General features: G+C 42.4%; 2 protein-coding genes across 3 annotated transcripts in view; one reads left to right on the top strand and one right to left on the bottom strand.

Moving 5' to 3' along the window:
- mtrex (Mtr4 exosome RNA helicase) overlaps positions 1 to 9312 on the top strand; it is a 22129-nt gene extending 12817 nt beyond the window's left edge. Inside the window, exons 15-27 of the mRNA XM_020621072.1 lie at positions 607 to 732; positions 1393 to 1543; positions 1887 to 2059; positions 2136 to 2204; positions 2291 to 2416; positions 2711 to 2821; positions 2906 to 3094; positions 4817 to 4980; positions 5184 to 5289; positions 6901 to 6957; positions 7046 to 7208; positions 8265 to 8369; positions 8840 to 9312. Coding sequence (XP_020476728.1) covers positions 607 to 732; positions 1393 to 1543; positions 1887 to 2059; positions 2136 to 2204; positions 2291 to 2416; positions 2711 to 2821; positions 2906 to 3094; positions 4817 to 4980; positions 5184 to 5289; positions 6901 to 6957; positions 7046 to 7208; positions 8265 to 8369; positions 8840 to 8892 — 1593 coding nt within the window. The 3' untranslated portion in view covers positions 8893 to 9312. The remainder of the gene's footprint in view (positions 1 to 606; positions 733 to 1392; positions 1544 to 1886; positions 2060 to 2135; positions 2205 to 2290; positions 2417 to 2710; positions 2822 to 2905; positions 3095 to 4816; positions 4981 to 5183; positions 5290 to 6900; positions 6958 to 7045; positions 7209 to 8264; positions 8370 to 8839) is intronic.
- The window catches only part of plpp1a (phospholipid phosphatase 1a), a 19364-nt gene continuing 16339 nt past the window's right edge, over positions 9101 to 12125 (bottom strand). For both annotated transcript variants that reach the window (XM_020621110.1, XM_020621109.1), the window contains exons 6-7: positions 10780 to 10956; positions 9101 to 10305 (exon numbers count right to left, since the gene is read on the bottom strand). In XM_020621110.1, the coding sequence (XP_020476766.1) occupies positions 10186 to 10305; positions 10780 to 10956 (297 nt within the window). In that variant the 3' untranslated portion in view covers positions 9101 to 10185. The remainder of the gene's footprint in view (positions 10306 to 10779; positions 10957 to 12125) is intronic.

Here is a 12125-nt window from a genome sequence, read left to right as displayed (position 1 = left end):
CACACACACACACACACACAAAGGCTTTGAAAGTACTGCTAGAGAGACGGAAACTACATCTGGTTTCTCCGACAGGGCCAAAGCTCCACGCAGGCACTCGCACATTTCACACAGCTCTCATTCCTGAAACGCACTGTGTTTCAAATCAAGAGCTGATCCCATGACATTTCTGAAATCACAATCAGATCACTTCAACACAGAAATAATCTTATCCTACTTTTGGTGCATTTTACTGCTCATAACCCAGTAGCGATGTAGAGTTTATTCAGAGCCATGTGTGACTCAGAGGCTCGTGGAAAACTAGTCCTGTCTCTCCCTCACGAGACAGCTTCCTCATCCAGGTTTCTGTTAGATACATGGCTAGGCACTCGTTGTGGAAATATGCCATCTAATTTCCAAAACATTTACTTATATTCTCACTCAAATGTACACGATCACAAAGCTGTCTGGTGATGTTTTGAACCTCTTTTCTCAGCAGTACAATAGGCTGTTTCTTTTTCTGTCTTTGTCAGAGCAGCAAATACATATTATATTCCAGCTTTAGACGAAGTTTCACTATCAAATTTCTTTCTTCCTAATGTCTTGTGTGTTTTCATGCGGCTCTAGATTACATCAGGTGAGTACATCCAGATGTCTGGACGTGCCGGGAGGAGAGGAATGGACGACAGGGGAATTGTTATTTTTATGGTGGATGAGAAGATGAGTCCAGCTGTGGGCAAACAACTACTCAAGGTACTGAGCAGGAGTCTAGCTGCTATGAAGCTTTTTAACATCCAAGTTCATATTATTTTTCAAAATGCAGCTATAAGTCATCCATCACATCTTTTGCAAAACTCTCCACTACTGTCTACACATACTGTTGTTGCAAGAATAGTCCCACTGTCCCATCAGTTAAACACAACTCTCTGCTCTCTTGCTGAGAATTTACCTGAAAGATTGAGTGGAAAACGTCAGAAGTGCCTCTGGATCATCCGGCTGTTTGGTGCTATGTCAGAACCTGATGCCAGACACAGTCACAGAGAAGCCAGAGTCTTGCTCTGTTGGCTTTGGTTTGACATACAGTATTTATAGCTGTGCTGATATAAATATGCATCTGCATACCTTTTGAAAGAGGGTTGTGTTCATGTAAACCTGTTTGTTGGCTCTGTCACGGTGCTTAATTCCCAGGGTGTCTCAGAGAAAGATGTTAAACACATATTTGTGGTTCTGGGCTTTCAAAGGTTGTGACTGAAAAATATTCCCAGAGTTTAATTTAAGAGAGGTCGACTTCAGCCTGCATTCAAGCAGACCTCCTAGCATAATTATACAACCACATACTGACCCACAGCTGTGTATTATTACAACTGAATAATTGTGGATGTTAATCTGTCTGGTTGTTTTTGTGCTACACAGGGATCAGCGGACCCCCTGAACAGCGCCTTCCACCTGACCTACAACATGGTGCTCAATCTGCTGCGTGTGGAGGAGATCAACCCTGAGTACATGCTGGAGAAGTCCTTCTACCAGTTCCAGCACTACAGAGCTTTGCCTGGTGTAGTGGAGAGTAAGCATTTTAATTTATGAACGTCTTTACAGTCCAGCCTGGATGCGATAGATTCTACTGACACAGTGACACGCGTGTTTGGACTTGCATGTATTTACGGTCTCTCTGATTCATGCGGTGGAAACAAGCTGTCAAAGATGAATCTGTTCACTAACGGCAGACAGTTCTGTTTGAGTGGAGAAATGCCGGAGACTTAAACAAGCTCACCGTTGACTGTAACAACTGCAAGTTGACAATGATTCCATTACCAAAGTATCATTATCCAGTGTTTGGCATTATTTCTTTATGGCTACAACTAACTGTTATTTTCAATATTGATTAATCTGCCTGTGTGTGTTTGCAGAAATTAAAAAGCTAGAGGAGCAGTACCACGCCATTGAGATACCCAATGAAGAGAGTGTTGGCACCTACTTTAAAATCAGACAGCAGCTGGCCAAACTGGGTAAAGAGATACAGGAGTTCATCCAGAAACCCAAGTACTGCTTGCCCTTCTTGCAGCCTGGACGACTTGTTAAGGTACAGCATCACACACACAATGTGCATTATGGATTTTTACATGTTGCTTAGTGAGTCTTTGATGCGACCCCCTCAGGTGAAAAGCGACAACACTGACTTTGGCTGGGGAGTTGTGGTAAACTTTTGCAAGAAGACTAATGTGAAGGTAAGTTAGTGGTGTCACGGTGTCACACATACATGAATGAATTCACACATGACTGTGAGTAATGCCTTCCCCCCCCCCTCACTCAGACCAGTACGGACTCAGAGCCGCTGTACGTGGTGGAGGTTTTGCTCCACTGTAGTAAGGACAGTGTGAAAGATGCTGCGACTGAGGCGGCTAAACCTGCTACTCCAGGGGAGACTGGAGAGATGCAGGTGGGTGAAACAGACCACAGAAGCCTTTAATTTCACAGGTTGACAAAAAAATCAGATCTGTATGTGGCATAAGGAGGACACTCTCTTTCTCAAACACATGAAACAAGCCTAAGTGCCATATTTTCCATCACGTTGTAATCGTACCTGTCTGGATAACTAGCACCACCCTCTGTTTATGTCAGTGCCCCTAATAGTCACCTAACTAGTGGATCGAACGCTTTCTTTTGTCAGTTTGATTACACTTTGCTCTAAACTTGGATGGGAACCTGGCTGATGATTACTGCGTTTGTCCAGGTGGTCCCAGTGATGCTGCATCTCCTGACTGCCATCAGCTCCGTTCGCCTCTACATCCCCAAAGACCTGAGGCCCCTGGACAACAGACAGCTCATGCTCAAGTCTATACAGGTACACAGTGCAACAGCAAAGCCGGTAACACTGAGCAGAAACCATTACCTAAATTGTTGCCCTTTTCAACCATGTTGTCCTCAGGAAGTGCAGAAACGTTTCCCAGATGGCGTTCCTCTTCTCGACCCCATAGACGACATGGGCATCAAGGACCCTGCACTGAAGAAAGTCATTCAGAAAGTGGAGGCCTTTGAACACCGCATGTACTCCCACCCCCTGCACAGCGACCCCAGTTTAGAATCTGTTTATTCTCTCTGTGAGAAGAAAGCTTTGGTAAGAAACTGTCTAAGGTGTGTGTGTGTGTGTGTGTGTGTGTGTGTGTGTGAGTGTGTGAGAGCACACAAGCTAAAAGTCGTGTGAAACCTTGCTAAATGTCAAACCCTTTTAAATCATTGACCACAGGTTACAGTTGGTATTGTTACTGTTGGAAAATCACTTTTATCTGCATTGGCCACCTTTATTTAGATGACAGTTGATGACCGCCCATTGTCTTTTCCTGCCAGACCGATTGGCTTTGGCGATATGTGAACTCATATAGACAAATACAGGAAGAAAGCAAGGAAATTATTCCTACAGGGCCTCACCCGGAGTTATATGTCAGACCAGAAAATGTCACCGGATCACATGGAGCAAGAGATTTAACAAACAAACCAAAAAAAAAGCTTTGTTTCTCCGCTGTGTCATGGGTTTAACTCCGTGTTGTCCTATATAAAGATATCAGCCATGCTTTATGGGAACATTGGAAGTCTTCAAAGTAAAAGTCTCTGCCTAATCCTCAGGGCCTTTACAGGAATTCATCATGTCCTGTTCATATTTTACCACAATAACACACTGTAGTCACTACTGCATCTGTGTGCTCCACTTACAGAATGACGGAGTCAGCTCAGCTTCACTTAGTTCATACAGTGGTAGTTAAAAAGGCACAGTGTCATAGGGAACTTCCCAAGGATCTAAGCACCACTGTTTCCCCTCACTTGCATCTTTTCCTTGTATCTTAGTCCCACCCACGTACGATCCGAGGAAAACATGAGGAGAGAGGATACGAGGAAATGCATTAATAACAACACGAGACATCCTTTCCTCAGATCCTTCATCTGAAGCGTCCAGTCACCAACTGATTTCTGACAAAGGGGCATGTCAGTTCATAAAAAACTTACATGGTCTCATGTATCCTCGCTCATGGCTCCTCCAGCAGCCTTCTCGCTTCGCAGAGCGTCTTCAGTCAACCGGAATAACTTCTGAGCATCTAGGAACAATCTTATAAGAGTCTGAGTTATAGATGCAAGACACCTTATTTGGCTTTATCAGGGGGTGAAAAACCAACCCTCACCATGTTTGACAATTTGCATAAACATCTACATCTGTCCATGTTGTGGTGCGTGTGTGTGTGTGTGTGTGTGTGCACACAGGAGAGCTCCAATCCCCAGGATCATTCTGCAGCTCCCCTCTCCTTTCACCTTTCCACTACCTACCTTTATTTATTTATTTAAGGTAGTATTGTATCACATCACACACACACACCACAACATGGCTGTGTCAGTTGCCCCTCATGTGTTACTGTGTTAACACTTGGTTTCTGCGCTGTTTGATGATTTTTGGCACAAGCACCTGAAAGTCTCAACTTTACAGCATGTGTGGTAACTTTCCTGGCTGTCTCTCACACAGAGCCACCAGTTCTGGGAAATTAGGCTCAGTTTGAGTAATGAGGCATGTTGGCCAAGTCTTTGTGGTTGTGTTGACGTCTTTGGCTCTGAGGTGTGTTGTAATGATGAGGGGTAGATGTCGATGTGGATAGTGGACATTGTGAAGAGAGAAGCAGGCAGATGAACATCTGCTGGCAGGTAACTCCTGTCACTCCATCACTCCATCACTGTGTAGTGTTAGAATATGAATATCAGTGCTGATAATAAATAAAAGAATCTTTCTGGAATCCCTGGAAGAGCTTCTCTCCATTGCATTGAATAACAGTATACTGCATGTGTCTTTCTGTTTCAGATTGCAGTAGAAGTTCGAACAGCCAAGCGAGAGCTGAAGAAAGCTCGGACCGTCCTACAGATGGACAAGCTGAAGTGCAGGAAGAGAGTTCTGCGGCGCCTTGGCTTCGCCAGCCCCTCTGATGTAATTGAGATGAAAGGGCGAGTTGCATGTGAAATTAGCAGGTATGGAAATGTGGAGCACACACCCAGCACGCAGTGGATCTTCTTTTTAGGAGAGGGCTGAAATATGTGGTTGGATGTCATCTGCTCCGATTTCTCTAATGGCTGCAACTTGTTTCTGCTTAGTCGCTGATGAATGTGTCGGGTCCGGTTTGATAAAGTTAGAAAATGTCATGTAGTTACTGACTCGGGGTTAATCTTTCCAGCGCCGACGAGCTCCTGCTGACAGAGATGATATTCAACGGCCTCTTCAACGATCTGACGGTTGAACAAGCCACCGCCCTGCTGTCCTGCTTTGTCTTCCAGGAAAACGTATGAACACACAAACTTATATAATTCCTCTAATTCTCCATATAAACAGACGTTGAGCCTTTCCCAAACACTGACATAAACAGCTGATTCCCATCCCACACATTCAAGCTCCAGTAACATTCTTGGTCTCTTCCATGTGCTACAACCAAAACAGAAACCTGCGGTTGATGTGTTTGTCATTCCTAATGAAGCCTGTTGGGGTCACATGGTTCAACATATATTTTCTTTGGCTCTACATCAGCTCGCTGCTCAGAACTGAACACATTTTTGCCTAAGCTCAGTCATGCCCCCCACTGCCGTCTCTTTTGTGTCTTGTTTGTTCTGTCAGCGAGGGGCTGGCGACAGGCAGCTGTCAGGACCCTTGTTTGGGCATCTGTCGCCTGTCATTTAAGAGCATCTGCTGCTGGTTTAGCTCTCATTGAAACAAAACTATCCATTCTCTGTGTGTTTTTACAGCATCAGCCTATTCTGACGTTAGTGCCCCAGTAAGAGATTTCTTTAAAGTAGCCCAGGTTTGATCGACTTGAGTGATTTTATATGTGACCAACTCAAATCATCAATCGCAAAAAGTCTGAATGCATCATCACATTCATATGATTTTACTTATTCTTTAACCATATATTTAGTTTGATGAATGAAAAATCAGTTGTCCTTTTCCAGACATTCACTAGTTTAAGGTTTCTCAAATGTAATGAGTTCCCTGCTTTGTCATGTCTTAGAAATTATTATGGGATTTTAGATGGAATCATGAAAATAATCTGCAGATTAATCAATGTGGCTGTAAAGGTGTGGCATCGAGATGAAAAAGTATCATTTGGTTTTACTATAGAAACTCGGGTATCATGAAATAATAGTAGGTTTCTGAGACGTGGTTATCAGCTTTATGGCCGAGCACTCGATAGCACTCCTACCTATGTTAAACATGAAGCTACAGCCAGTGTAAGACTGGAGACTGGGAACAGCTGGCTGGGCCTAGAAATACTCTTAATTTTGTTGGTTCCTGTTGAATGTACAGATGAGTGGTATCAGTCTTCTCATCTAACTCATGACAAAGTGAAGAACTGTTCCTTTAAGAGCTGAGTATGAACCTTGTAAAGGAAGCCAGAGGCTCCATTCCAGTTAAAGCCAGTGAAATGTTGACTTCTACAGGTCAGGCTAGTGTTAATGTATGAGAGCTGACAACTAAAGCTGCTGTAGGCCAACTTTAAGGGTTAATAATTATGTTCAAGTTGAAAAGCAAATAATTTAATTACCAAAGACAAACAGGACCAGATGTTTAAGGAGAAGGAGAGGCCTTGTGCTCACTGTATTCCACTTGCACTGAATCCAGAAAGCCTTTAAATGCCCTTAAAAGCAAGATAAAAAAATAAAAATTAAAAAAACAGATCATGGTAAAAACAGGAAAACATTCTTCCAGCACATCAGTGAAATGCTGATATGGCCAGTGAGAACGCAGAGAGATCCTGTTTTGCTTAGATCAGCTCCTTCTCAAAAATGCCTGTATCAGATTAAAGTGGCAACATGTTTTTGCCTGGAGCTTGGAATGAAAGCAACAAAACAAATGTTGGAAATTTGCTATCACAGCATTATTGATGTCATTTTATCTTCCAGGCCAGTGAGATGCCCAAACTGACTGAGCAGCTAGCTGCACCCCTGAGACAAATGCAGGTGAGCAGATAAACAACAAACCCAAGGTTCTTTCTAAGTGTTTAAGGTTTGGTGAAGATGTGAATGCTGCTGTTTTTGCTGTGTTCAGGAGTGTGCGAAGCGCATAGCCAAGGTGTCTGCAGACGCCAAGCTGGAGGTGGACGAGGAGACCTATTTGAACCAGTTCAAGCCCCACCTGATGGACGTGGTCTACGCCTGGGCTAATGGTGCCACGTTCGCTCAGATCTGCAAGATGACCGACGTCTTTGAAGGTGCACCGTTTTTACTAATATCCTACTGACAGGAGGTTAAAATGTAGGTGTTAAACTTGCCATATAAACCTGGCCAGCTTTATTTGAGCATTTGGATCCATTCAGGCTTTCAGAATAATTCCTAACAGACAGCAAAGACAGTGATGGAAAGTAAGAGTACTACATTTCAGGCAGAGTTAAGAACATTTTACTAATTAATATCCTTAAGGTAAATAATCAGAATCTTTCTTCCCCCACTACTGAGGTGCAACACAGCCTTTACAAAACCATTTCAGTTTGATTTATCCACTTACACATGTGCAGCCACATGGAGCCTGTGGGAGGGTTATTAATTGATTTAAATCCAGTTTTACGTCCGCCATTCTTCCCATAGCTCCAGCAATGACCTCAGTGGTAAAATGTTGGATATCATGAGAGGGAAGTAATGCTGAGTTGGGAAACTTCAGGGAGTTTTAGATGCTTGTGTGTGTGTGTTGGCAAAGGAGAGAGACAGAGGATTCACAGTGCCAAAATAATTACTTCAGAGTATTTGTACATGTTCTTTCTCTTTGAATTTTGATAACACCTGCTGTAAACTAAAAAGTTTGGTAAGGATTCATTTGACAGGTCTGTAGCGTCCTGTCATTCACCACTAGTTGGCAAAAAAAATCTGAATTTCCATGCAAAAGAAATGCTCCATTTAAACAGAAGTAAATATGCATTGATTCAAGAATGATTTATCATCATCATTATTCATGTTGAATATTGTGCTTGACTGTTGACAGATCAGATTTTTGCCTGCTCAGCTAAAGAACCAGTTGAACACAGGGTATTTTCCTTCTCATTAATACCAAATGACACAGTGCTTTCCTGGAAAACTCTTGGAAATTATGGAAACATTACAAATCTGTTAAGCAGGTTTGTCAGAGGATTTGACTTTTTACATTGTGCAGTGCCAATTCAAGCCAAGGCTTTAAATGTCAACACTGCTCCAAGCATTCAGCGACGTCAGTAAAGTCTGATTCCTAACAAATCCACCCACTAAACACTTTGTGTATTTGTGTCTGTCTTGTGTAGGGAGCATCATCCGCTGCATGCGCCGTCTGGAGGAGGTACTGAGACAAATGTGCTCTGCCGCCAAGGCCATAGGCAACACCGAGCTGGAGAACAAGTTTTCGGAAGGTACGAAACTCCACTACTTCCATCTTTTCTTACAAGGCGGGTCTTAGTCTTAAAAAAAAAAAAAAAAAAAAAATCCAGCATTGAATTCATATCCTGGAAAATAAGGCCTTAGAAGGTATTTGAGTTTCAAACTTCTACCACCAAGGTCTTGAATATTTTTATTTCCTGCATTAGACAGTAATATGAGTTATAACTTTTGGCTGTCAGGACACAGTTGCTAAGAAGCTCAACTTATGATAAAACTGAATTGCTTGTTTGCAATAATTGTTTTTTTAAATTGTCCGTTGGTTCATGTGGGTCTGGGCATGGACAGATTATGACGCCATGCTGAGCACAGACCGGTCTACAACTACAAACAATGTAACTGCTTTATTTGTAGTTTTTTTTTTTTGATAGTTTTGTCTGTATAGTTTTAACTGAACTCGCTTCACTGTCACTTCATAGTGTCTTTGGCATTTGTGTGTTTGCAGCTATAACGAAGATCAAGAGAGACATAGTCTTTGCTGCCAGTCTTTACCTATGATGCTGCTGGAGGAGAAGGCATATTATTGATCTTATGATTAACCCATGGACGGATGTTTGCTCTCAGTGGGGTTAAATATTATGGCGCATTTCCCAGAAGGTTAGTTGAGCTGAGTTTCAGATCACTTTTCTGATCAGACGTTATCATCTTCGAGCTCCTGTCGCATTTTATAAACAAATGAGCCGAATTTCTTTTACATTGAGGTGAATACATTGAACATTCATGCTTTTATTTAGTTTGTGCAGTATGACATTGATATCTGACTGATAAAGGTAACAGGTCATGCTTTAACTTTGACAATACAATTCAGTGTTTCATATGCATTCGTGTTAAAATGGCTTTTTCCTTTTGTTGTTGTTTTAGACACTTGTACATATGTAACTTTTTCAATAAAAGTCTGTAGTAATGTGTTCACATACAGATTATACAAAAGTGCATTTGTCTGACTTGATGTTTATATATTAGTTCTTCGATACACAGGGAGCTGTGATAACAGAAGCAGTCCAGCAAAGGCAGCACAGGACAAAGTGGCCGTCTACGCTTCAGCCCTCTAACCTGACATGAGTCGAGCTTCCTTCTTGAATATGAGATTAGACGACTGAGAATAAGACAGCTGTGACTTGGAGTCAGCAGCTCCAGACTGAAGCAGTGTTGCCCTCTGGTTTAGGATCAGCTTTAGCCTCCAGCACGCTCTTGGAAAAACAACTTAGATTGGGCTGAAGGTAGTGGAGCTAAAAGACTTGGATGTCTCCCTGCTCACTGGACTTAAAACTGACTCTAAATCAGATCTTTGAGCAAACTGACTCCAGGTCACGGAAGGCACAAAGCAGGGTTACATTCACAGGTTTCTAACACTCCTCTCTCTCATCTGGCAGTGGTCAGATCCTTTAGTGGTGCATGCAGGTAAGTCTTCCCACCAGCTCAGTAGATAGATACATACAAAATGGGTCTGTCCTTACAGAATCTCTAGCCTCTAATCTACATCTGTCTCAGTCACTTCATCTTATCTACAAGGGTTAGACGGGTTGTCTTGCCACTTTCCCTCCAGATGGAGAAACTGTGGACAAAACGGCAAATTGTCTTATACTCTGAACAGGCCTGAGGTGTTGCTTCCAAAAGTCTCTTCTGGGATGCATCACTGACAAGCATACTTGAAGTAAGATTCAAGTACTCTACACTGTAAAGCCAGGCAGGGCATCTGATGAGAATGTGTGAGATGAAAGGCTAGAGAGCTGGGATCCTGGGTGTGCGTTTGGACCATGCAGAGGTAGCCGCCTCCACCTCTTGCTTAGCTTAGTTGGGGCTCTCAAAGTGGTTTCCATTTGTTGGGGTGTCCTGCAGGGTAGTGTGAGGGATGTCCACCTCCTTATGCAAATTTACACGTGGCTTAAAGAAGTCAGACACAAAGAAGACCTGCAAGAAACATCAAGACAGATAAAGTGGTAGCCGTACAAACTTTAAAGAAATATGATCAATACCACTTTCATGTGTACATAAAATATGAAGCTACATTCAGGTAATTATTAGCTTCGCATAAAGACTGAAAACAGGGAAACTGCTAACTTGGCTCTGTCCTAATGTAACAAAACATGGCACCTCCATCAGTGTGTGTAAGTGTAAGAGAGCTGGCGCCACAGTTGGCAGCCTTGGTCCTGTACCAGAGACATTCCTTGTGTGTGTGTAACATACTTGGTCAATAAAAGTGATTTATGACAGAGCCTAGCTAGCTGCTTCCAACCTTTATGCTAAGCTAACTGTCCCCACCTATGTGAAGGTTAGACTTAAGAATGGTATCAATTTACTCTTAACTACAGACAAGTTGATGGAGCACATTTCCAAAAATGTCAAGTAATTCCTTTAAATCTAAGAGTGAGGCACAGCACTTACCACCAGGATGGCCATAAGGGCCCCCTGCAGGAGTCCCGTCAGCACATCGCTCCAATGATGTTTATAATCGGACACCCTTGACAATCCTGTGTACACTGAAGCAGCAATCAGGAAAAATTGAAGCGTGGGTCTCAGCAGCCTCGCCCACTCAGCCTGAAGTCGCGCCTGCAGGTAGAGCTGACGAAGACACAAGGCATCTATTTGAAGTACAGACCCTTAATGTTTAAAGTTGCGATTAAATGTTTCACTGATGATTTTAACAAGGAATTACAGGTTTGGTAGTAGGTAGGTAACATTCCTGCAGGACTGGCAGGAAAATGAGTTGCAGTGATTTGAAAATGACTCAGCATTTCCATTTCCACGGGTCTGTCATTACAGGAAAATTTTCAAGATGTTTTTCTTTTCGCCTGTGTTCATGAATCAAACAAACATTTCAACCCTACTATTTAATTCCTCCTCTGTCTAAAAGGTGAGAAAACCTCCTGCAACATATGGCCTGTTCTCTGAATAAGATCTTTCATATAATTAGCCAATTCAACACGACACCATCTCTGGCCCAGGATGACTTACCGTGTAAAAACCTTTGGTCAGCTGAATGTTATATTCAATTGTGCTATGATCCAGACAACTTCATTCTGTTTGTTTTAAAAACGGGGCGTGCATGTTCTTTTTGTTTGAATCAAGGACAAACATGCTAAGCCATGTTATCCAGATCCATTTCTCTCTTCCTGTTACACTTCATACGCTGTTATTTAATTAGTGGTTGGAGAAAAGAAAAGCACTGGGGTTTGGAGGTAAATGTCTAAATGTCAGCTGCTGTGTCTCTATGCAGAGGGAGTGAGAGCTTTAAATTGGTGCCAGGACTTTGTCCATGTTTCTATTTATATCTGCTAATGTTGAATCAATCAGCAATTTGGGCTGGGCCCTAATACCAGCTCCAAACAAAGGACACTCAAAACGCTTCTGAGTCACAAGGTCGCTGGAAAAGTATGAAAGTAATCCTGAAGAACTGCAGGTCAAAGGATTGACACTGTGGATATAAACTAATCTGCTTTGTTCTTGAGAGAAGATTGATACCACTCATTTCTGTCCGTCAGTGAGGGTCTGCATCAAGACTGGAAAAAGGGAACTCAGCCTGATTCTGTCCAATGATGATAAAATCCAGCACTTATTTTTACCTTACCTTTAAATGTGCTACAACGTGTTAATTAGTGAGCTGTAGAGATGTTTGCAAGTGGATTTTGTTACTTTTTGACAGAACCAGGCTGTTTACCCCTGCTATCAGTTTTTATGCTAAGCTAACATGCAACGTGAGACTATAGTGTTACATGTGAGCCATTTTTATA

This window comes from Monopterus albus, unplaced genomic scaffold (genome assembly GCF_001952655.1).
Source record: "Monopterus albus unplaced genomic scaffold, M_albus_1.0 scaffold253.1, whole genome shotgun sequence".
NCBI classification, from domain to species: domain Eukaryota; kingdom Metazoa; phylum Chordata; class Actinopteri; order Synbranchiformes; family Synbranchidae; genus Monopterus; species Monopterus albus.
Note: the sequence above shows the minus strand (reverse complement) of the source record. Positions and strands in the feature narration are given on the sequence as shown.